Source organism: Sipha flava, unplaced genomic scaffold (genome assembly GCF_003268045.1).
Source record: "Sipha flava isolate LNK unplaced genomic scaffold, YSA_version1 50_pilon_pilon, whole genome shotgun sequence".
Classification (NCBI taxonomy): domain Eukaryota; kingdom Metazoa; phylum Arthropoda; class Insecta; order Hemiptera; family Aphididae; genus Sipha; species Sipha flava.
Window position 1 is genome coordinate 568,693 of NW_020273428.1, and position 27,518 is coordinate 596,210.

Below are 27,518 nucleotides of genomic sequence, written 5' to 3' on the forward strand. Positions count from 1 at the left end.
ATCTTTGTGATTCCTCAAAAACAAAGAACAATATGTTGCAAATATTATCTATCATTAAAGAATAATAATTCTACAGAAAGTCGTGATTTGCAATACTTGTAATATATATACACTGTATTTGGTTGACAAAACAAAATAATACAATCGTGAAAAGTTAAAAAAATACCATATGTTTCATATATTAAATTCTAAATGAATACATCGCGTCATTATATATAAAATAATATATACAACAACCTATCAAAGATAAGATGAGATAACAAGCAGTCATGTGTGAAGTGAAACATGAAATAATATAAAATTCCTAGTAACATTTGAACAGTAAAAGCGGAATGGCAACATTTATAAAATCTTAATTGTATTATTCATTATGTTTTTCCATTATATCAAATAATAGTGAATGTAAATTTGAAATAAGTTGTAAAAAACACTATTATAATATTTTAAATAATATATTTAAAAATATATTGAACCAGGAAAACTGCTACCTAATTGAATTAAGAAAAAACACTGATGTAATAAAAATGAAAAATAAATAATAATAATATGTTTTCGTCGGTTGTCTTTGTCATTCATAGTTTTTATTTCATTATATACCGAAGACAATTACTTATATTTACGTCTAGCGAATAGTTTTTCAATGGAATCTCAGGCATAGTCGAGTATGCAAGAAATCAAATTATGAAACTTGGACAACCCAAAAAGTTTTCCTGCACACGCATTTCACCGTAGTTGACAAAAGAACGTGGCGGTTTCAATTATTCGCAGTAAAATTTAAAGAGAGAGAGAAAAAAAGAGCGAGAAAATACAAACCACACAAGAGAAAAATCGCGAATGAACAAGAGCAAATAAGAAATGAAACTTATAAAAACTATTTTACCCGAATGTCATGTATGTATAACTCCTAAATGAAATGGAAAGGAATGTTACCGACGAAATTTAAAATGTTGGAAAAAATGTTTATTAATAATTTCGTTTAATATGTTAATATATGTTTCATTAAAAAATCTTCAACTCAATAATATAAAAACAGAAATTTTTTAAAAAAAATCATAGAAAAAGATTATAATACATATAATAGTATTAAAAGTAAAATATATAGTTAACAAAAAAAGAAGCCTATATGTCTTATTTACCAGCTTCTTCAACGTATAATTATTTACAATTGTTTTAAATTTGAGTTCATTATGTACAACAAAAACATTTTAATAAGGAAACCATATGTAACAAATAAAAAAGTAAAAATATTAATGAACTTTTTTTATCAACATACTGATTACTCAAAGTAATAACAAATATACGTCTTATACGAGTGCAGTAGATACATACCTGTACATAAAAATAGTGAATTTCAATCAAATCTAATTGTATAACAGATGATTTATTTGTAAAAGTAGCCAGTAAAACAATGCTTATTTAGCTTATTCAACGAAGATAAAAAAAATAAGGAGAGAACTCGTAATCCCGCAGTATAACTCTAGTATAAAGTCTGTTTTTGTTTTGTCAGCTTCTTGGCTTCTAAATTGTATTGAGTCATTAGTACACAAGTACAAATACGTGTTTACTTCGGAGTCATCAACTACTACAGCATAGTTGCTCATGGCAACTGACCCTTACTTTTAAAATTAACTAAAGACCGTATTATAAGGGTATTTTAGATCTCAAGCTGTTTTCAGATCATTTATCAAGAAATTCAATTTATTTACATTACAGAACGTCCTAGAGAGCTGAAATGAAAGTTTTAAAATTGCAGTAATACGTTTTTAAATTATAAATATTAAACACTCATAAAACCGAAATAAAATCAAATAAATTACAAAAATAATATAATAACTACATGCTTTTTTAAATACATAGGTACGTACATGTTTTAAAGATATGAATTATAAGCATATTGCAAGAACATTATTAAGTTTTTATTAAGAAGACGTGCTGTAGAATTTGTTAAGATATCATTCCGTTATATTATCTTTCCATTATGACTGAGTAAATAAAATACAAAAAACAAAGTATAATCGAAAGTTTCCAACGGAATAGATGTTTGTTTCCTACGATCGAAATCTACGAGTATATACGAAAATAACAATATGATTTATACGTTTCCAATGTACACGAGGAATTATTTAACTATGTAAACAACTAAGAGCCACACACAAAGTTTAATGTGCACGCATGTATTATTATAATTGTTGTTATGTGTACATAAAATATGAATATATATAAACATACATACATATGAAACCTGGGTTCCGGAATGTTCCGAAACTTTATAGGTTCGACTTAATGTTTACTCGATTAAAACATTACAACAAACATTTGATCTCTTACGCCGAACGTTTGCCTATTCGATTGCCGTACTTTTCAATAGTATACATATACGATAGTGTGCATGTGCGTGTTTATGTGTGTATGTGTGTGTGTGTGTGTGTATAAAAGAGAGGAAGAGAAATATTGAAAAGGTTTATAAATGCATACGAAAAAGGACATGATATTTTAATCTGCGTATTTCACATAAACACGTTCCGCGAATAGAAACAAAAGGTGGCGTTTTCTTTATTTTTTATACATAATAATATATATTACTATCTGTACGATGACAACAAACACATCATTCAGTCGAATAAAAATAAGAAGTAGAAAACCGTTTTGTGTCAAGACCTCACAGAATTTGATATTGAAAATATAATAACGGTAATGGGTAAACGAATTATGCGTGACTCGAGAAATAACCGACCCGGACAGCTCAATAAAAACAACATTGCGCAATTCATAGCCATGCCCGCCGCTGCCACTGATGGTTAGATGTAGATAGACATAAGTAGCCGGCGCAGATGCTCCTAACGAGCCACATACTCTCTTCTTTCAGAGGAATAAGAAGAATAAACGTGATTTACTGGCCAATTTAAAAACCGACGGGCTCGTCGCCGCCGCGTAGTAAACAAAAGAGGGGTTTGTGGAAGAGAAGGATAGTAACGACGGAGTAGGGAACGGGACAGAACGAAAGAAGAAAAAAGTTTTGCAGACGACGACAAAATCCCAAGAATATATCCCTTGTCGTCTCTGTACGCAGAACCAACTCTCCATCTCCTACTTGCCCATTAACCCGTGACGGAATGAACTTACTTACTCAGGGGCAGGGGCAACACGCCCTAATGGTGTTCCGCAGGTAAAATATTGTATTAAAAAAAAAAATTAAAATAAAAAATACCCGTTTATTATTTTTGTTTATTGTGGTTATGGGGCTATTATTTTTTACTCTAGTTTTTTTTTTTTCCGTAACCTTCCGTTCTTATATTCATTATTCAAGCAAACAAAAAGTGCAACATCCTTAAGCCGATTATAACAATGATAAGAAATCAAATGTTATTATTTTTTATTTTTTTCATTCTTTTTACTCTTGTCCTATATATGAATGTATGTAATAGTTTTCTTTTTGGACCACAACGTCAACCTTTAACTATATTCAAGAACAGTTCACCTTTGTCAGTAATGATCAACGAAGTCATGCACGCGATGTAAGTGGTTACCACAAAATTTAACAATATTTGTATAAAAATCATGTCGATTCTTACGATAAAAAATATCTGAAAAATATTTTCATTCTATGTAGCAAATCATCAATTCACACAGTTTAGTACTATACAAGTTATTGGTCTTGTCTTACATAAAATTAGAATAAAATAAATAGGTTTTTCAAAAAATAAATAAAAAACAAATAATATTTATTCTAAGTAAAACTATGTTATTCCTGCAACAGCATCTTTGAAACTAAAAACTACTAAAAAGTATATTTTTGTATCCGATTAGAAAATCGGAGCCTAAATATTTCTATGTAAAAAAGACAAAATAACTATTGTATAGGCGTTATATAGGCAATTTACTAAACATACCTGTTATTACACATTTTAATATATATAACATGAATAAAAAATGTCTCAAATACTTAACAACAAAAAAAGGTAATAAATATTTTTAGACTTCTTGAAATTTAAAAAAACATTTGTATACTTAAATGCTTAAAAATAAATATTAATTGATGGTAATTGACTAATAAAAAAAATGTATTTTTTTTTTATAATTATTATTACCATGAAATGTATTGTTAGCTTGTGAATGAGATAGTAAAACAAAATACAACAATATGAAAACAGTAAATAAAACCATTTTTTATACTGTTCTGTAGTATTTTTTGTATTTTAAACTCAAAAGTATTTATATTTACAGTATACCATGTATGTAAATAATATTATTAAGATGATAGTAATAATAGTACATCGATTGAACTTTTTTTTAGCTCAAATTTTAAACATGTCTAAAAATAACTATATGGAATGCATTTTTTCTTATATCAACTTAAAACGAACGAAAAAAAAATTCTATAAAATATAATATTATGCAGACCATAAAAATTGGTCTTATCATAAAAATATTTATAATCAATGCACAATGCTAATACTAACTTTTTTTGTACGATATGGGTACTTATAATCATTTTCTACCATAATTTAATGTCTAAAAGCATGCTACAAAATAACATAAATAAATATTAGAGTAATATAACATTTTTAAATATAATTATATGTTTTTATAAAGCCATAAAACTCGAATATTAAAATATTATAGCTCGACAATGTTTATAATATCTTTTTGTTTTTTATTATTTAATCACCATAAATATATAATTTACTATGATTATAATTATTAGTTGTTTTTATTCATAATATGTTTCATTAAAAAATTGTATATAATATACATATTTTAATTTAAAATACAACTACACAAAAATATTGTATTTATTTTATCTACAATTAATTGAGTACGAATAATTATTTCATAATTAAAATACGCATTAATATTTCATTAACTATTATACTAAGAAATTATGCATTCTCATACAATGAAAAAAATTTAATTTATATTGACATTATAGGTTAAAATTCCGAATATCAAAATTTGTTTAAACAATCAAAGATAAAAAGTTTAAATTTAAAAATCTGTTTTAATTTTTATAAACATTTTTGTAATAGAAATACTTTTTTGTCCATTTTGAAAATGATTTCGATTTTTTTTTTAAATAGCTGATTTTTAATCTAATTTTAAAACATACTTATTAGATTTAATGCAGTAATGGATATAAATAGTAAGAACAATTTAACATTTTTTAAGATATTTTACTTGATAAAGGAAAGTATTTTTAACATAAAATATAAAGAATAAAACTTGATATTGGGACTCATCTTCAATTTGTCTACCTCGGTAATTATAGCTAATATTACAGTATTATACCTGAGCACAATTATTATGAAACTACTGTAAATTATCATAAAATGATACCGTTAAATATAATAGTATTGGTTTTTATATACATTTATTAGATTTTTATAGTTCGAAATATTTTTATTAAATAAAATATATACAAAAAATTATTTATGTCATTTTAATACTTGATCCGTTTAAAAATCAAAAACAAAACAAAAGCAGGTATAATGAAAAGTCTTAATTAGTGCCTTCGTGAACCAGTGTTCGTCGAACCCTATCGTCCATTCTCACACACCGTACAGTTAAACAATATTATTAACACACAACAGTGCGTATGGTGTAATAGTATCAAATTCTCGCGGTTCTTTGCACAACCATATAATAATATGATATACTAGTACAGTGGTTGATATTACGTGGTTAAGGTTGCGGCTGGGTAACTTATTCCAGTGGGCTTCTATTAAATGGCGATTCTCACGGTGAAAATTCACCCCACGATGTACGAGAAAAATTAAATGAACGATGTAGTTTAAATTTAGTATAAATGCCATGTGCACTACACAAAATCAACCTAGACGGACGTGATGCATGCAGCACAACGATACCACGAGTGTTGATATACGTGTTTAATAAAAACTATATATACGAGTACAATAATATATGATAAACAATTAACTACGATTAAGTATATTTTAACCTATTAATATTATTATTCTAACCTACTACTTTAGATATTATAATAATAGTACATAACAACGATGAAGACGATATGACATTTTTGTTTGTATTACAATATTAAGCTCAATTCATATGTGCGTGGTCGCAAACACTAGAATCACGTGCAATAATTTTTTTAATGGAACGCCAGGATGCATATGAGGTTAGAGGTGAAAGCAGGTACATCGCAAAAAGCAATGATAACGAAAAGTATTTTCAAAACGATCCAATCGTCTGAAGTGAACATTTGCCTCTAAATATATTTAAAATTATATATACATACATACGATACGTACACACAGTTGAGAAAATAACAACTCCTTCCCCAATTCATATGATAATACAAGATAAAAAGAGAACGAACGGTCTATTTTCACAGTTGATGTTGAATGTTGACGATATACAATATTACTCGAGTAAAATCGCATTCGCTGCTCTTACTCAGCCTCTGCTGTACGTGTACGATTTTATTTTGAAAATTAAATTCATACGTACAAATTCGGGTGAGTGAATATAAAGACAGTTCTATAAACGGGCGTAGAATGCATTGCAATAATAATATAATCGAGACGAAAAGCTTTTATTTATTTATTTCTATGTAAAAACTATTTGTTTATTTACTTATTTATTAATTTAGAAGTATTAATCATTAATTAACTTATAATTTTAATTTTTATATTATTTTAATATGTATAATAAGTATTTATTATCGCGGTAAGTATAATATAGCATATTAGAAATAATATAGTACACAATATTCACGCATAAGCTCGACAAAAAATGTAACACTATTATAAGTATATTTTATGCTACTCTTATCGTTCAGTTTACTGGTAAATAAGGCACAAATACATTGCATAGAACACATATTCATACGCAAGCGATTTGTTATATGTAGTCAAACCGACAATCCTACGTACGCTTTGAAGATGTAGAGGAAAAATATAAGAACGCATGAATACCATGTAAACTAAATCAACTCAAAGATAATTACAAATAAAAAATAGTCTGGGCACGAGTATTATATTTATAACATTTTTTCTCTTTTTTTTTAATTAAAAATATATTTATTTATACCTCATAAAAGTTATACATTCGAATTGATAATCCATTTGCAGCGAGTTGCATCACTATGTATAAGTGTATGTGTTGCAGGGGCGTATTAATGGGAGGGTCGAGGGGGTCCGAGCCTCCTCCGAAATTAAAAATACCATTGTTAAAGATTATTATTTTTAGCATGGATATATTTTAATGCTAGGGATTTCCGAAAATTTGTCACGACACTGAAAATGTTGCTTATGCGATAATTTAAAATTTTATATTTATAAAATATGTTTATTCTTTTAAGAAATTAGGGGTGAATTTTGAGTGGCTCTAATAAAATAATTGTTTATTACAATATAGTTTTTATACTTTTAAAAAATTATAAATCATTAAAAAAAATTGAGTTTCTTATTTCTCTGATAGTGTAAAGACGGTCGAAAGTCTTAGAGTGTTAAAGTAATTTTTGTTGTAATAGTGCGCTTCCTCCCCCAAAAATCAAATACGAAATCGGCCACCTCCGAAATAAAAACCTATATTGTCACTGATGTGTTGTATTCATATATACCATACGTATTATAAACTACTATGTGTAAGGCCGATGTGACGATCCTATTTAATAGTTTTGAGAAGGAACGACAAAAAGATTATTTTACCAACGTTTAAATCGAGTTTGATTTGTTTTCTAACATTTCTCAGGTCAAAATGTATTGTAACCCACAGCGAATCTCCTCCGTTCCATCTTATATTCGGCCTGCTCCCCAAAATACCCATTTGTGAGAGGAGAAGGCCCTAAAGAGGAAGATAATAAATTTCGTACATTTTTACCGACAAGTATAAATGCCGAGTAGTATTTTTTTCTCCTCCATCCTTGCGTAGGTACACCACCTCTAATAGTATGTAATTTTACAACGAAACATAAATAAACGAAACCATGTTAGTACAACACATATATTTATACATTATATTTATATATGGTATATATACACCACAATATATGTTTCAACGAGAAACCGCTCACGTTCGAAACATTTAAGAAATGTATACATGAATACGGTGATATACTAGTGGAAGAAGAATTATTTTCCTCTGCACTTCCTGTTGATGAAGTGCAAGCAGTTAAAATGTTTATCGAATTTTTATATTGGCTTCTACTGGAAAGTAAACAGACAGAAACTTATATTCTATTATCCCTTGTAAAACACTCTTCATTTCAATAAGATTACAATCTGAGCGAGAAATTTAACTATTGGTCTTACAATAGTATATGCTCTTTGGTATTTCAATAATCATTCTTATATTACTATTTTTCATAGTATTAGATTTCTTACATTTTCCGGCGCTGATAAAATATTTAAACAAATCATTTTCGGAAAACTCAAATAGATTTCTTGAAAATAAAAACTACCGAAAATTCACGACCCAATCAGAGACTCAGATTTCATTTTGGCCATCTGACACAGAAAAATAACTGTATGCGTCATAGGTATTCAAAAATCCTTTATTTTTATTTTATTTATTAAAAAGGCAACTACAATTCTGTGAAATGTACACAATAAGTTATTTTGGTAATTACATGAGGGATATTTTTTACATGAAAAGATGAGGAGGAAGAAGTTCATTGACTTTACTTAAATTATTAGTTAATTTTTACATTTCTGATAGTTTTTTTAGTTTTTTTTTTTTTATAATTTATCTGTAATGTAAAAATTCCACGGGACCTATTAAGTCTCTGGAAAAGTCTCAATTTAGATGAAATGTAATATTATCAAGGGTTGTTATAAAGCACATTCGTTTTAATGACTAAGATGGTAATGTAGTTTATCATATTTTTTGTAATAATTTTGCTAGTTCCCATAGTTAATAGAAGTTAGTAGTTTATTTTATAAATGTAAAGTGATTACAATTATTTTACCATTTACTTAGACTCTTGTAAGAATGTAGTAAATTCTCTATATTTTATAAGTCTATTATATTTTTAATTAAATAAATCTAAAAAAAAATTACTATTCATAATAACAATGTTTTGTTTTTAATATACAAACAAATAAACAAATATTTTACATATAGAAAAAAATACAACCGATTTCAAATTATAAATTCATCGTCAGATGTATACAAAGTCAATAAATCGCGACTCATTGAGTTATTAAGTATAATATAATAATATAATAATACCTACTCTAGACTAAGGATTAATTTATATATTTATTTATATCTATAAACTATTTGTTTATTTATTAATATATTAATTTCCGAGTATTAACCAATTACTGATTTTTAATTAAATTTTTTATTATTTTATTGTTTTATTTTTGTCCAGTATTTAAATGAAGATAAAGTTTGTTCATAAGGATAATATATAATAAAGAAACTAAAATTATTTATATTTATTTAGTTTGCTATCCTATCATTATATTATTATGAATTTGTTAAGTTTTAACTTTAATTCACGTACTCTTAAACTCAAAGAGATATTAGTAGGGTAAAACAAATTAGTATAATATTTAAACGTAATAAACATTAACATTTAACATATAATTCATCATAATTAATATAGAAGATTTATTTTTTTACGCGAAACTGTTATGAGCTTAAAAAAATTATGTACTTTTAGGCAATTTGTCAACAGGGTATATTCTAAATACTTTTTAATTACTTATATGAAGGATCTATTAAAATATTTATTATTACGAATATATTATTAAATATTAATAACATATAAATATATCTATGGGTTAGGCATGCTGAGCCATGCGTAGCCAAAATTCACTCATACGCATAGTATTATAAGAAAATCCTACTGGAAAAAGACCGTTGGGAAGACCACGTCTAAGATGAGAAGACGTAATGAAGAATGATATGAAATCGTTAGGGGGTGTAGACTGGAGGAGACAGGCATCGGATAGAGAAAATTTGAGGCAAGGATGTATGTCGAGATCATCTTAGTGGCCGAGTTTACCGAAGAAGAAGATGAAGAAATATATTATTTATATACTAAGTACTATATACTTACTCTGTAGTACTTTTATGAGACAAATTCAGCAAACACTTACCTGAAAAAATTATAAATAATTATAAATATATAGAATTAAATTCATAAAAATATATACTTTAATCTATTACCTATCCATACACTAAATTATACGGCAATGTGGCCGCTAAGAAAATTTGACGAAAATAAATTTTTAATAATAGAAAGAAAGATATTGAGGAAAATCTATGGACCAGTTAAGGATAACAACAGCGATGAATGGAGAAGAAAAAGAATACAGAGCTAGAAATATTATTCCAAAACACAACCATAACGGAAGTGATAAAAAATCGAAGACTCCAATGGGTAGGCCACGCTTGGAGAAGCCAAAATGAGCTAATTAGAGCAGTATTAGAATTATTTAGAGGAAAAAGACTGCTGGAAAGATCCAAAACAAAATGGGAAGACTTAGTTAAAAAGGATGTACAATCGCTAGGAGGAGGAATGAATTGGAAAGAATGAGCAATGGATAGAGAAGAACGGGTGTGAGATGGGATGGTCTTGAAAGGCCTTTAACCAGAAGAAGAAGAAGATACACTAAATTATAAATATATAATTTAGTATGTATAAAATAATTAAAGTATTTATAATATTTTTATTTAAATACAATCAAAGATAAATCAATATAATATAGGATTTCAACTCAAATAAAATATGACATTTTATGTGTAATATTTTTCTTTCGTACTTTAAAGTATTATATTATTCTTATTTAATACTTTTATAACAAATTAAAACCGATATTTAATACGGTAATTTTACATCGCTTAAACATGGTAATAAAATTAAGTAAAATAAAATAGTCAATTAAATTACAAAAGTGATAATTCTGAATAATATTGATAATTAAAATAATGACTACATTATTTATTTTATATAATTGTATATATATATATTGTATATTTTATATATTGTATATTATAAAATAGTATAAAAATTTAAATATTTTCACACTACAATAATTTAATTATTATTTACCTTAAACAATATTCCTACGTACGTTATTTCAAGAACAGAGTAATCAACAACATACTATACTTTTAATTTTTATTAAAGAATTATTAAGAATTAATATTAATATTAGGTTAACAAATATAGTGGAGTTGAAAGAATCAATTTAAATTTAAAGAGTAAGACAGTATGTTATATACGGTCAAAAGCTTGAAAAATATCTAGAGATAGTCCTATAGGAGTAATTTTTGTGTTCAAATAAGCTATTCTATCAATATTTCTTTGAAGTTTTATTTATAAAAAAACAACGAATTTATCAAATTGAGCCTGTTACTTGAAAGTTATAATTAAGAAATACAGTTAATAAATTACCAGAATCATATAGTGTGTAATATAATATGTTAGTGTACCTATAATATATTAACAAATTATTACAAGTGAAAGTATCATATTTAAAGATAGCAAATAGTTTTTCATAACTACAATTAATCATTTGAACTAAATTTAAATAAATACTACGAATAAAAAATGTATAAAAATATGATTAAAATGATAAAAATGTATGATTAAAAAAACTGAGATTCACGTAAAGAATTAAATATGTTTACAATCCTTGTAGTATAGGTCTATAGTTATAGTAGGTCATAATAATATTAGTAATTTCAACTGGAGCCTCCGTTGCAAAAAAAAACCAACAAAATCGACTGACAGTATTTACTAGCATCGTATTGAGTAGGATGACTATAGGGCAAAGGATTATTAAGTGAACAACAACGGAAGGAAAATGAAATAAGCCTCGTTGCCAATCAAATTGCAAACAAAACAGATTTTTTTTTTCTGTCAATGATCCTCACGGAATTGAACTATACATGAATTGTACATATGTGAGTATAGTATATAAATACATATACCTTAATATTATAGCTGTACGTGACTCATTCTTCTCGTATAAATCGTTTGTTATACGAGTACCATTGGATATTGCTTGTAATAAATACATGTATATGTACATGATGTACATTTACGCAAGATTATACATACGATTACAATTATTATTATAGCACACACGTTGTGATTTTGACAAGATTCAATAAGGCCGCGTCGGCAGCACTATACAACATGTGACTACGCAAAATCTAACGTTATTATTGGTTGGCACTCTTTAAAAAAACGCTAACTCTGTTATTTTCTATCTCAATTTTATTCCTCAGAACAGACTTGTTCGTTTTAAATAAAATAGTATTGCAACTATGTGCGAAAATGTCCATTTTCGATATTCAATAAGAAAGAGGTTTTTTTTTATAAGCTAAAAATTACTGAACTATTTGATATCCATATACGGACTGTGGACCGGAAACATTATTTTCAGCAGAATGAATGACGAAATACATTTTTTGCTATATTTAGGCAGTATTGATGGGTCTCTAGTAATTTGTCTACATTCTTCGATTACGAAACATTTATAAAGAAAATTTCGAATACATATTGTTCTACTCGATTACACCAAATATGAAATAGAGAAAAGTCATGACTTAATTGCGTACTTCGTAGTAAATAAAAAAAAAATCACACTTTTAACCCTTTTTTATTCATTTTTTTATATCTACTTCTTTGATTCTCTTTAACGAGTATTAAAGTAAATAATAAAATAATAAAGTAAGTAATAAAATAAATAATTTTCAAAGTGTAAAGTAGTTTAGCACAATAATAAAACAGCTTGAATTTTCCAAATGAAAGTATTATAATTATAAACAAGTTTAACATGAAAATTAAACGGTTTAATTCATTTATAAAGCAAAATAGAACATGAATAAGTATAACTTTTCTCCGAGTCAATAAAACAAAACCAATTTTATAAACAATAAGCCAAAAACGCAAAACACAAAAGAGTATTTATTTTTTTGTTTTCTTTGGATAAAATTATATTTTTCTATAAAAAGTTATTATTAAAAAAAATATTCAAATACAACTTTCACATATCTATTTAGATATATCTACTTTACTATGCATAATACTTTTAACATTTATTTTATAATATTCTATATCAATGAGACACTATGCATAATATACCCGACCATATCGAGTTTATTCAAAAGGAATTAATTAACAATAAATAAAATAATAACTATAGTTATTACGTATAATGGTTGTACGTGCGATCACTAACATATGAAGTTCAGATGCTTTTCTTAATTTACTTCGTATCCCTCCTCTTTTCTAAACAACACAAGATCATACATATGCAGTATCTGCATCAAGTTCTTTAAATTAAGTTATTTAAATATTACGATAATACACTAAAAAGTAACCGAAATCAATAGGTAAAATTATAACTTAGGTAGTAATAGTTTAAGAATTTGCACATAGTAAATTATTTGCTTAAACGCTTATTGTGAGTTTTTTTATGTAAATCAACAATTAAAAGTTACAATACATTATTGAAAATCTAACACCATGCTTCGACCTAGTATTCTTATAACATGACGTTATTGGAAAATAAAATAAGAATAATCGTCACGATAGCGTAATTGGACAATGCTTTTTATTCAACAATCTCGACAAAAATGATTTTTTGTTAAAAAAATGTAATAAAATTAAATGATGACAATAACATAAAAAAATGTATAACTATATATAATATAGTATATATTATATTATATATATATATATAATTATTAATATTATATATTATATAATTATATATAACTATATATAATTATAACAAGTATCATATTCCACGCTTCATGTGTAAGTCAACTTCGCAAATATTCTTCTAAAAGCAAATTACTTTCAATTATTTATTAATAGAATTATGTATAAACATTAAATAGTCAAGTTTTCCAACTTTATAATTAAAGTTGTATGTAAATATTAATTCGAAAAAAATAATTAGTCTAAAGATATATTACATTTTTAATATTAAATTAAGATATCCTCCTTAAAATTATTATTTTAAAGAATAAAAATAATCTTTTATGATTGCACAAAACTTAGTTAATAATTCATTAAAACATTAACGACATTATTAAATTATATAATTCTACAATTTGATAGACCTCATATTCATACTTCGGGAATACCAATTCAAAAAATAAACTAGTTAGGACGTTAAACGATGGATAAAGTTAAAAGTAATAAATATAATAATATTTAACTTATAATCAAATACATCTATATACATTCCTGTATAATTTAAAACACCATATATACATTACGTACATTAGTCTTGTTATTTTAAAAGTATTTTACTAGAATTTATAATCAGTAATGTGTTTAAAAACCATACATATACTATATTAAATTCAACCATATTTAGTATTGATCGTATATAAATATATATAATTTTAAATTTAACAAAAAAAAATTAATGATTAAATATGAGTAAAAATATGCAGATATAACAATAAATGTACATTAAAAATTAAATTACATTAGCTTTTTATTTCAAATCGTTTTTATTATTTTGTAGCATATTTATTACAATTATATTAGTTTTTTTTTAATGATTGAAGTAACAGTGGTACTATTATAATTGTACAGTAAACATGACGGGTTTAGTATTGTTTTGAAAAATTAAAAAAATAATAATAAATATATTCTTATACCATATGGTATTCGTTATATAATCATTAAATTTGATTATATTTATATATTTATTATTTTAAAATGACGATTAAATTTGATTAACTTTAATTTTTACTAATAAATGTTAAAGACTTTATGAATACAATAAGTATTAGTAATCTTCAATTATTTCAGGTGCAACAATACACTATATATGCTTATACAAATATAAATAAATATGCAACTGCCTCTACATCAGTATAAGTATTAAAACTAATAAATTAAGCAAAAATAAAAAGTGTTACATATTTATATGTATATAACTATAGAATAATTCAAGCGAGACAAAACTGACTGTCGAAAGGAAACATCAAATTGGTGGTCTACCTTAATATTAATTCAGGAGCACAGAAAAGATGTATTGTGTATATTCGGTTTATAGATTACTATTCTTACACGGTTTAATATTATAAGATCGATTGGAATTAGCATAGTCAGAATAAATTTAAAGAGAAGAAAGTTGTAAATATACATAAAACTAGCTGTACTATTTATAGAATTTTGAAAGTTACGTTAAAAAAATTGCTTCAATCGAGCCTTTTCGTCTACAAATACCAATTCCGTATCGATATCAGATAAGATATCAAGTGATATTTTTATTGTCTATGGATTGTTTTTAATTCAAGAATTATATACACATATGATTCAAATTCTCAACAATATTTTAGAGATATTTGATTAAAATGTTTAACTATTATTTTCTTATTATACATAATTATTGAAAAAATATAAAATGCTTAAATAAATAAAAAGAATATATTGGGGATTTAAAAACTACTTTTCTGCTCATAGATTGTTAACAGTATGGATATTTTTCATATAGTATTCAATTCAAAATCAATGATCATGGTGAATATATAGTTAAATAATTAAAATAACAAAAAGTATCACAAAAACAAAAATTAAAAATGATATTACACTATAAAAGACAATAATAAGCAGAAAATCGCCTACGAGCTACGAGTTGCTGGTACAATACAAATTAAGAGCATGAACGAATATATAGTATAGTACCAAATGCCGTTGTAATCAGTTACGGACCAGAGCCATTTCTTCATCATTATATGTACTATATCCCCTAGTGGGTGCTTCCCCTTACACAAACCATCGCCACACCAAGTGCGTAGTGTTTGATACCATATAAGCTCAATCTCAACGTATACGCGTATATTTATTCCTGCACCAGTCGTGATAACCTTTTATTTATCACATTTCATTCTATTCGCGACACAATAAAACGACAGATTTTATGAGTCCGCCTTGTAAATATCACCCCTACCCTCATAACCACCATCACCGAAGCCGCGTGCACAATTTCGGCTAAATCCGAATTGACTGGTGAACCGTGAAATAAATACGCGCGTCATATTATAATACATATATATGAGGACACAGCTATTGCTACAAAAAACAAATCCACGATTCACTATAGCCTATAATATAATATATGTACTGTGTTCGCGAGAGATTGGTGCACGACATATATATATATATATATATATATATATATATATATATATATATACGAATAAACTACATATTATATACGTAGGTAAAAATACGTACTATACACCAAATAATGGTAAAAGTCAAATATTTAATAAATAAAAAATAAAATATAAATAAATCAGGAAGGGATCTAGAAATCGAAAAAGGAGGGCGGAACAAAAAAATTTGCTTCATGTACATAAAATAATAGACGATACTTAAAGTTTTTAAAGTAAATAAAATATTAATCATACATGCATATAAGAAAATAATAAACAAAAATTTTATAACAAAATTATCTTGTATTGCGTACACTATAATACATACATATACAAGAGTACAAAATATTTAGTAGTTGAAAAAAAAATCACTATTTATTAGTAAATTAATCTGACCAATCTTTGTTTTTACACTTCGAGGTTAAGACTATTGAAAACCATAGGCTTAAATTACATTTTATTTTTGAGGGGTTAATTTTTTTGGTATCACTTTGGTAAATTACTTTTATTTTTTAATTTGTATCAGTACCTATTATGTGGAGGATAGATAAATATTTTAGGGGCTCAGCCCTTCTAGCCTTCACTTAATTACGTTGAAGACTATATAAATAATCATGATTATTAATCACTCCTAAATACCAATAAGCAATATAATATAATATGTTATAAGTATAAAATTGCTCCTCTTTAATTACAAAATTGAAAATTAAGGTAATTTTTAAAATATTGTAAGCACCTATAGCCTAAAGGAGGGAAGCTTCAGACCCCATAGCCCCCCCCCCCCATGTATCCACGCCTGAAATAAATCTATTTGTTATCCAAAAACCAGCAAGGTGACGTTGAGAAATAATAACACAATTCAATTTGTAATAAAGTTATGATGAAGCGCTAAAATGATACTGTGTACATTCATTGTAGTAGGTCAATAAGTCCACTTTTTATCAAATGTCCGAATTGTCTAGCTCACGACACGATTTATCGAGCCGATAAAATAAAAAAATTGTCGCAGCCCGAAAGAAAAAGCAATACCTAAAAACAAATGACACAAGTACTTTCAACCCAGGGTTCACTTTGTCACTAAAAAAAAAAAATTTCACGATTTAATATCACGCGATGAAAAAGTTAGTAAACGATGGCACATCTATCCGTATTAGTTCTTTGGACTCTACGTACCAATGTACTAGTATTGCGTACCAGGTCGTTGCTAGAACAGAGCGATTACAGTTTTGTACAGTGAAAGACGGACAAAAGGATAAAAAAATAAAAAATAAATGCGAATATCGTGTACACAGTATAGGAGTAGATAGGTGTTTATATCAAACGGACACACGTAATAATTTGAAAACAAAATAAATAAAAATAACCGAATAATTTATCTCGTGTAACTACACGTATCACCATACATTCGTAGGACACTGACTCATTTGTACAACTCTGGCTGCAGGGAAAACGATTGAAAACCGCTGACGACGATAGGGGGAACTCTTGAGTTGGGTCCCAAGATATTTTATTGTTTAAAAAAAACAGGAGTTGGGTCCGCGATGTTATTTAATAATACTCGAATTGGGTCCATGATCACATTCGATAATACGTGAATTGGGTCCACGGTTGATTTTATCTTGTTGTTATCTTAATTACCCAACTCAAGTTTTCTTAGTAAAAGATTTGTGTTTTAAATTTCTTCTATAATTTAAACTATATAATTATAAATAAACTATTAGTGATAAAAGTAAAAGTAAATTAAAATTTGATCTAAAATCAAGTCAATTCAATAATAATTTTTCACACAAAAAAAAAAAAAAATCTTATTGAATAATAATTTTAATATTTTAATAATGTTTACATCAAACCGTCACCTTTGTATAACAAAAAACTAAATTTTGGAAGACTTCCTAGCCAACCTCCACATGGTGTCTTCTGGGTAACGCAAATAAACTGGACCCAACTCATGTAGTCGATATAATACATGGGGACCCAACTCATGTACTCAATAAAACACGTTCGGACCAAATTCATACTCTTTTTGAAATTTAGGACCCAAATCGAGGTTATCCACGATAGGTGCTGGTTATTAATTATTGCCGTTATTAGAACCGTTAACGGTTACAGTTATGCGATAAAGGGCGGAAAAATGTGAGGAAAAAAATGTCATATAAAAAAAAAAAAAACAAATCTGGGCAGGGGAAACCGCAACCACGATCGTAGGTCCGCGCCTTGCGGCGGAGGGTATAGTGAGAACTAGAACCGCGAAACAGCAGCGTAAGCGCTTTCGGTGCGCCGACTACGGCAACACACGACGCCGTCGCCGGCTCGCGGCGGCAGCCACTACCGCCACCACTGCCGCCACCGATCGGCGAGCTCTCAGCGCTATCAGTGTCCACGACAGTGTTTCGCCGGTACGGTCGTTCTTTGACAGTATTCACAGTACAGTAGTAGTGCGCGTTCGCAACACCTATCAACACAGTGCGCGCGAGTTTTGTCATTCGAGATCGTGATTTTTTTTTTTTTTTTTTTTTTTCAAATTTTTTTTTAAAAAAGTTATACTTTTTTTTTTTTTTTTTTTTTCATTTCGTTTCACGTGTGACCGTGGTGAACGTCGATCTGTACGAACGCGCAGAGACTACGCATGCACGCACCAATCGAGAATTTCTCGCACAACCGATAAACACAATAATATAATATTATAATTTAGGTATACATACAAACATATATTGCCGTGTAACTTACATCCCTAATGTAGAGAAATCTCGTGTACTATACGGTACTAATAATGTGTGATTATTATACCGATGTGTTCGATAACGTAGGTTAGTACAGTGTATAATATTGTAGTTATTAATCGCGAAAGCCGTATTATAATTAATGTTAAACACAAAAACGCGTACCGACAACTAACCGCGGGAACTTTGACCGAATACCTTAATATTAATAAACAATTGTATTACCGTGTGAACTATTAAGACCTATAGTAAGATATACAGCAAAAAACGCAAGTAATCGTTCGCGAAACTTTTTTTTTTTTTTTCAAAAGTGATTTTCATTCAATTAGAACAATAAGAATAATTTATGAAAACAAGTCGATAATTATAAATTAAAATTAAAAAGATAATAAAATTAAAGTGACAAATCTAACAGAGTGTAGAGCCCTCCCAATGGAGTTAATACAGCATGATAAGATTCGCGAAAATAAATAACAAATTTTTATTAATCAATAAATTACTGAAATGTCGACCTCGACTAATAGACATTTTCGTCGATAACAAATATTTTATTACGTCACTCGAATTGACTGCTAATTAAAAGTTCTAAAACATAACGTGTAACAATATTTGAATAAATGATAAAATGAACGCAACGAGAGTGAAAAGAAAAAGAATAATACATACATCGGTCTGCACTCAGATAAATAAATTTTCCCCCTCTTTAACGTGTAAACGCTTTTCTCCAAGTTGCATATATTGTCAAGGAAATAATACAATAATGTATAAATATAAACGTATATACATATATGTATTTTAAACGACGATATTATATATAAGTACGACGTAATAGTCAAACGTTTTTCATTAATCATTCGTACCCGTACATTGAACAGGATAAAAATTAATAGCTTTACTGACATCTCCACGGTATTCAGACAAATATTTATTGGGTTTTGTAGAAATCAATTTTGTTCGGTGAAAAAGTAGCTCCCGTCGACGCCGGGACAAATCGAAAAACTTTTGGTGTACATAGAAGTTTTGTGCTCCTTGTAATAATATTTTCATTCAATGCCCACTTCTAATTATAACAGTCATCCCCTCAAGTTTCTTCCTCTCCCAGTCTCTCCTGAATTGTTTCATATTATTATTGTTATTGTTATATTGGAAAAAAATAAAATTAAAAAAGCAAACGAAACATGGCGAAAGTTAAAAGTAATTAATCAAAAATAAAATTAAAATAAAACTTTTGCCAGCAAAGTCGTCGCTTCTATACTAATTTCCCAAAATTAATTTAATAATTTTTCTACTTTCCTTTGTAAACGAGATTAAATGAATAATAAAAAAAAGTAATTAAAGCAGACAATCCAATCAAAGATGATAATAGTGCGTAAACCCTGGATTTAAAACACTGTTTTTTCCCTAATTCACAGCGTTAAAATATGATAAACTCCCATAAAGTTTCCGGGACGCTTTAGTTAAAGCTGACAAAGCATAATAATAGGAACTATGGACTTATTAGATTTAAGCATTATTATATTTACCAGCTGTTGAATCATTCATATCTTATTGGATCTGAAATAATTCCATTGAAATTCATATAAATAAATTTAAATGTTTTAAATTTATACACCAGGACAAGCAAAATATCATTATTTTAAAATAATAAATTTCGTTTAGCAATCGAATTTATATATTATAATAAAAAAAAACAATTTACTTCGATAAGCCCTATTGCATGGTAGGCATAAAAACACTTTTTTATTGTATAACCGTTATAGATGGTGGTTTTGCAAATTGTGAAAGATGCAGACGACAAGGTGATTAATTATCCGTTGGGGTGGTTATATACGTAAAACATTAAGCCGACAAAGGGGTGGCAGTAATAAGTTAATAATTTCGGTTTAAACTTAGAGTTATATAAGAAACTTATACTATATATGCAACCATGTACATGATATAAAGTGAGAAAAAAAACACTGCAATATTTTGTCTTTTGTAGAGTTTAAATGTTTAAACAAGATTTAGCTAGACGGAAATTATTCGAAAAACTCACGATTTTTTCAGCTTTCCACGCTTAGTTTGATTTAATGTGCATATATTTTTAAATTTTTTATTTTACCTCGGAATTAAAAAAAAACACATTTAAAGGAATTATAAAAATAATTAAAATAGATGCAACACTAGCATTTTCATAACATTTTCTGCTAACTTGCATTAAGCAATTATATATTATTTTAAAACAAGAAAGTAAACAGTATAATTATAATCAAAAAATAACTAATGGATAAGCACATGTCTGCAAAAATTAAATCCTTTCAAAGTAGGTCAGAAGATAAGTTCTATCTATAGGAATGTTTGTTTTTCGATAAGAATTGCCGTTATGTTATGAATTCCCTGTCCATAAACATGTTATAGTCAACAAACTACTAAGTCGCGGCAACATACTAATTAATTAACCTATACCTAATTAATGAATTTAGATTTTAAGATTATAAAATTAAACGTTTTTTTTTTTCTGAAATTTGAAAAATTCTAGGTAGGCTTAAATTTCTACGTTCTAAACACGCGCTTGACATATACACCTAAATGTGTGAACTGTCCGTACAATTGATAAATTAATTATAATAGTCAATTTTATTGGTTTCAACATGTTATACATCGATTCGAGGAACGAATTTAATGCATTATATGAATATGAGGGTTCTAAAATAAATTAAAAACGATAGACTGATGAAATAAAAAAAATCCTCCGCTAGAAACTATCTATACCGTAAGATAACGACAACGTGGCAGTAAATATTAAGTAATTCTTAAACAAACTAAAAATTATTGATTTTCCATATTCTAAGCAAACATTAACCAACACTTCAGACTGCGCCATCGACCGTTTTGTTCTTGTCTTATAATTTACGGCCATCCAGTGATACTACGCATTAAATAATATGTGATGTCATTGAAACGCGATTTCACGGCCCCTTAACCTTAACGAATCGCCATTATTAATATGTATGTGTGTGTATCTGTGTTACATGACTGATATATATAAATGTATTTGTAACAACCGCAGTCACCGAATTTTCACTTTTTATTAAGATTTACAAAAAGAAATTTGATACGCTTCCATTATCTTCCAAACTTACTTATTTCATCGATTTTCGATTTTGTTGAAATCCATAAGAAACACATTCGATATAACTCAATATTTACGGAGTGGGAATAATGATAATCAATTGAATTTAATTACAGAAAAACTACAAAGTACAATATATATACATATAAGTAATGTGTGTTTAAAAATATTAAACTTGTTTTATGATTACACTGGAATTCGGTGGCGTCTAAATACATACTTTAGGTAATTATGAGGACGTATTTTAGCAAAAAAAGTTATTTAGGAGTAATAATGTATTCCCGTCAGTACCCAGGGATAGACAAAATACTAATTAAAAGTTATAATAAATGTTCACTGTTCTTAATATTATTTTCTTCAGAGAGGTAAAAAAAACTTTAGACGAATTCAACGTCTTGGAAATTATTAATATACAGTTGATGTTACGCTGGGTAGTTTCGAGATATTTCGATTACAATATAAGTCGTTTTTTTTAATAGGTAGGTATGGTAAAAATAAATGACAAAAAACACACGTGATTATATAATATATAAATATTATATAAATATAAACTAACAGATATATATATATATACATTATACGAGGGACGGCAAATTTCTCGGTAAATAAATCTCAGGGTACAAATGTTTTATACTTATTTGATGCAGTTAATACCGCAATTATTCAGAGGGGTTTTTATTTTTACGGGTATAGGTAGAAAACGTGACTTAATCCATTTTTTTTTATTTTTATTTATTTCGTTTTTTACGACTTAAGCCCTAGGAGTTTAATCACCCAGGAATCGCAATGGAAAAACGCCTCCTGTGGCCCATAAAGTGTCGAAGAATGTTTTAACGATCAGTACTAACCCTTGTCACCGTTGCATTGTTCAAGAAATCAGCACATTTATAGAGTTCTAGTAAACGTTACAAACCGGAATTATGATTTTTACCCTCATTGTACGGGACTACAATTTATTTGGGTCAAGGGCTCGTTGTCAAAGGTTTTATCAAAGGCCGTACGAGTGTTTATTCGACCAAAGGGACACTCATAGAACACATATGATGACAATAGAGTAAAAGAGAATTATTAATTAAGATCGTTATACATAGATATCTGTATACAATAATAAATGTATACCTATTGAAGTGCATAAAAGTACATTTTGTTTTTTCAAATGAAAATGTGTAACAACTGAGTCAAAAAGTTATTTAAAATATTTGCTTGACATCTAAGAGCTTGTTTAGAATAATAAATTGGGGGTATCTGTTTACTAACATATACAAATAATATAATAACGATGTACCAATGAATAAACAAAGGAAACCACCGATTGAAGGTGGAATGTTTCGGTACTTGTAGAGAGAATGTCCACACTGGCGAGAGCTCATTTTTCAAACGTGCACTTTGTCATTACAACTAAGACGTAACTTGGGCTGTACCTACGAATAATGAGGGCGTATTCCCCCTTTACATCATGTTTAATTCTTATTATTACACTTCAATTTTCCACCCTCAACGTATTCTTCCCCTCCCCCCCCAAAAAAAATATACTCAAAATCCGTGTTTGTAATTTTTTTTTCATATTTTTCTTTCCTCCACGGTCCTAAACTTACATACAATTAAAAAAATATGTATTATTTCTTCAATAAACAATCGTAAAAAATACAAACAATATTATTTTAGGACACGAGAAGAAGGACGAAAACAACAAAATTGGAAAATACTTAAATAACTAAATAATATCCGATAGTAGAAATATTTTATTCAATGTATAATCCTGATATATCCTTATCTAATATCACGTGTTTGCGCGATGTTTTGAAGTAAATACATTTTCTTATTTTTGATGATTCATGCTTTTTTAAATACGACTCTTATCTATGTTTTTTTTTTACTCTTTAACTATCATTTGTCATAAACATACTATAACTATAACATCTTTGTGTTTAAATGAATAATAAAAAAAATTAAGTGGGCGAAAATTTTTTTTATCTTATCAAATTTTAACTATAATACAATGTTATGCTTGCAGTTCACAGTGAATGGTTGACGGACGAGTTACGGTGACGGCAGGCCTAAAATGGACAAGAAACGATGACCCTCGGCAACGATTGGACGGCGGACGATGACGCCGTTTCAGTGGACACTGGTCGCAGCAGTACTGGTGCTAAGTAGCCAAGCAATCAGTGCTCAAAGTTTATGCGATACACCGCAGTGCGAATGCGATGACACTCAGTCACAAGTCCGGTGTTCATGCCGAAAAGTACCACAAGAATCGCAGGTACAAACAAGTTTATACGAAAAAAAGAAATATAAAAAGGAAAAATATGAAAATATGGCCTCGTAACTTTTAGAAAACATTAAAAAAAAAAAAAACTATACCTCGCGGTGAAAAAAATATGAAAAAAACTTCTAGATTCCCCTGGAACAGGTGCAGTTTTTTAGACGAAATGTTTTCCTCTCCTTAAAATATTTTCAAAATTGGCATTTAAATATATTTAACCTAGTCCCTCCCTTTCTTCATTACATTGTTCTTTTCGAGTTGGGCGTGTCGTAACGCATAGTTGATGATAATTTCAACGTAACGCAACACAAATTACTTTTTCGCGTGTTTTGTAAAGTCGGTAACCTTTTCTAAATAAAAAGTGTCACCTAGCAATTTTTTACACCCGACCAGCTGTTTGTAAAAAGATTTTTTCCACCTAGATTTTGCAACATTAATAATATTATTATGACTGAGAGCGAAGAACGCCGCTTTTTTATTTATACAAAAACTACAGCGTTCGTTGCTTCTTTTAATGACAGGCTTTTGGTTCAACAATTTATTTATTTTTTTCGAAAAGAAATGAGTCGAGACACGATTATCCGATGGCGATTAATTAATGAGAACCTAACCCAAAGAAAAAAATACAAAGAGGGGAACGGGCAATATACTGAGTCGCGGGAGGGGAAGATCGATCGGGACAAAATCCCGGGACGTGAACAAAATAAGAGCGCACTCAGGTCACTTTTAAAATCCTCAGTGATGTAAAGCCCAACATCTATTTTCAGCTGGGTACACATATGTCATCGTTAGTGAGCGCTGTCGAAGTATTGCTTGGGCCAGGCAAAAAAATAAAATAAAATATACCAAACCCCGCAGTGTTCCACATGATAGTGAGGAGAGAGGGTGTGAGGCTCAGCGGCAAATAAACTGACATTAATTATTACTTACGGGAGGGAGTGACGGATACGATGGCGGTGGAAAAATTTGAGAGAGGAATCCATAATTTCTGAGGTGAGATAACGGCCGAGTGTTCGTTTTAATGTATATTTATAATAGCGTTTAACATAAAAGAAAAGCGAAATACATAGTGAAAAACCACGATATAGGATGCACTAGCACCAACATTATCTTGTTTAGCGACCACATACCCCCGAACACAAACTAAAAGAATTATCCCCCCCAAAAAAAAAAAAATGGTAAAGATGCGTGCACGTGCGAAAAAGCACTTAGCTGGCGTGTTTAGTGTTGTACAAAAGTTTTAGTATAGCGAATACCGCAAGCCCACTGCAGTGTACACCCACACTCATCCCCAGAGAAGCCACTTCCAACACCTAATCCGAAGCATTAAGAACTCCACATTCCCATATATTTGATCGCACGCATTGTGCACACTCATGTACGAACGCGAAAAGCAGCAGGTCTCCAAAATCGACATATACGCACACACACAATGACTAAGATTGGAAAAATGACAATTTATTTGTGTGCGTGAGATGCAAAACAGCGATTCACTCCAACAACTGATCCACATAAAACTCGCACGAAAACTAATTTTAATACGGAGAGGGGGATGTATAAGTGGTATAAATGGCCGTTTTTCCTATGATATACTATAATGACAATAAAATAGTGGGACTGATACTGTACTCGCGAAACGACTGCGATGCCGACGAAACGTTAAATGTAAACGATAATATTAAAAACGGTTGTTTTAATTTTTTTTTTTTTTCAAAGGAAATCGTATTGAAAGCTCAAGGACCGGGACACGTACCCCGAGTGGCCAACAACGTGATGGTGACGCACTGCGATCGGGTCAAGGTGATGTCAATGGCGTTCGACGGGGCCAGACTGCTGTGGACCGTGGACATCGAGTCGGTGCAACTACTGGAAATGGCAGACGAGGCGTTCGGGTGGTCGGATAATGGTGGGGGCCAGCAACAGCAGCATCAGCATCAGCCGCACCACCACTACCATCACCAGGGCCTGACGGTGACCATAACGAACGTGACGGCGGTACCGGAGGTGCCCAGCTACGCGTTCCGCGGCCGGCTGCGGTCGGTGACGTTCAACAGGGTGCGCGTCGGAGTGGTGCGGCCGTTCGCGTTCAGCAGCTTGACGGGCACGACGGGACGGATTGAATTCCGGGACACGGTGTTCGGGCAGGTGGACCAGCAAGCGTTCAAGAAGTTCACCGTCAACGAGTTCGTACTGAAGGGGTGCCGGTTCGAGGGCGCGGCGCCCAGCCGGATGCTCACCGAGATCACGGTGCACGACGAGCTGCGGCTGGAGGAGGTGACCTTCACCGGGGTGGTGCACAGCTACGCGTTCCGCGTGCACGGGCCCAAAGTGTTCCGGGTGCAGAACAGCCGGGCTACGTGCGTGCAAAGCGACGCGTTCGAGGTGAAGTGCCGCGGACCGGCGTTCGTAGAGGACAACGCGTTCGGCCGGCTGGAGCGCGGTGCGTTCGCGGCCGTCACCGTGGACGCGCACAAGGTAGCTGAGGCGGACTACCAGGAGTTCGTGTTCGAAAACAACACGGTGGCCGAATTCGAGAACGACGCGCTCGTGTTCGACACCAACGGGTTCAGGCCACGCGTCGACTGGCTGATCGTGGGCCGGGCGTGCGGGTGCCCGGCCCGGTGGCGCAACGACCTGGTCGCGTTCTCCACCGACTACCCGCGGCATACCGAGCGCCCCGTCTGGATGGTCGAACAGACCGCGTGGTGCGCTACGCCCGACGACGACGGCGTCGGCGACTTCGGTCGGTTGGTCAAAGCGCAGCAGTACGACGAGGCGCATTGTTTGCCCGGCGGCGGCCGCGGTACCGGCCTCGGCCGTTTCCACCTGACCGGCGTGGCCCTGATAGCCGTGGCCACGCTCACGGCCGCGCTCATCTACTGGGCGTGGTACAAGAAACGCAAACGTGGCCAGTGGACGAACGTACCGGCCTCGTCGCCGGTGAAAACGCGTTCGATACTAAAAAGCGGTGGCGGTGGCGGCGGCGGTGGCGGCGGTGACAAGCACAGGCACGTGATGGTCATGCCCGAGGGAAAGACTTACAGAGAGACCGAGTTGCACGTTATCGTGGAGCGTACGGGAACGACGGACAACCAATTCAAGTCCACGGCTAACTACCACCAGAGAGCTCAACCTTTGACCAGTGACTTGTAACCGACTTTTTTTCAGACTCCTAAACGTATTTGTTTTTATTTTTATTTAATGTAACCCGTCCCCTGCAACTATTGTCTGTATTGTAAAAATATGATTTATACGTCTGTACATAATAAGTGTGTGTGTACAAATTTACAAAGTTTTTATAGTCAGT

The 27,518-nt window shown here is 30.2% G+C and overlaps 2 protein-coding genes across 3 annotated transcripts in view; one reads left to right on the forward strand and one right to left on the reverse strand.

The window, feature by feature from the left end:
• The window catches only part of LOC112690567 (E3 ubiquitin-protein ligase highwire), a 285,898-nt gene that overhangs the window by 233,753 nt on the left and 24,627 nt on the right, over nucleotides 1-27,518 (reverse strand).
• Nucleotides 18,475-27,472, forward strand: LOC112690566. Of its 2 annotated transcripts, none has more exons than XM_025564598.1 (3): nucleotides 18,475-18,920; nucleotides 23,960-24,208; nucleotides 25,928-27,472. In XM_025564598.1, the coding sequence occupies exons 2-3, from the start codon at nucleotides 24,053-24,055 to the stop codon at nucleotides 27,362-27,364; spliced, it is 1,593 nt and encodes a 530-aa protein (XP_025420383.1). In that variant the 5' UTR covers nucleotides 18,475-18,920; nucleotides 23,960-24,052; the 3' UTR covers nucleotides 27,365-27,472. The 2 variants fall into 2 exon arrangements, with proteins under 2 accessions (XP_025420383.1, XP_025420384.1); XM_025564599.1 differs by having other exon boundaries at nucleotides 18,475-18,805.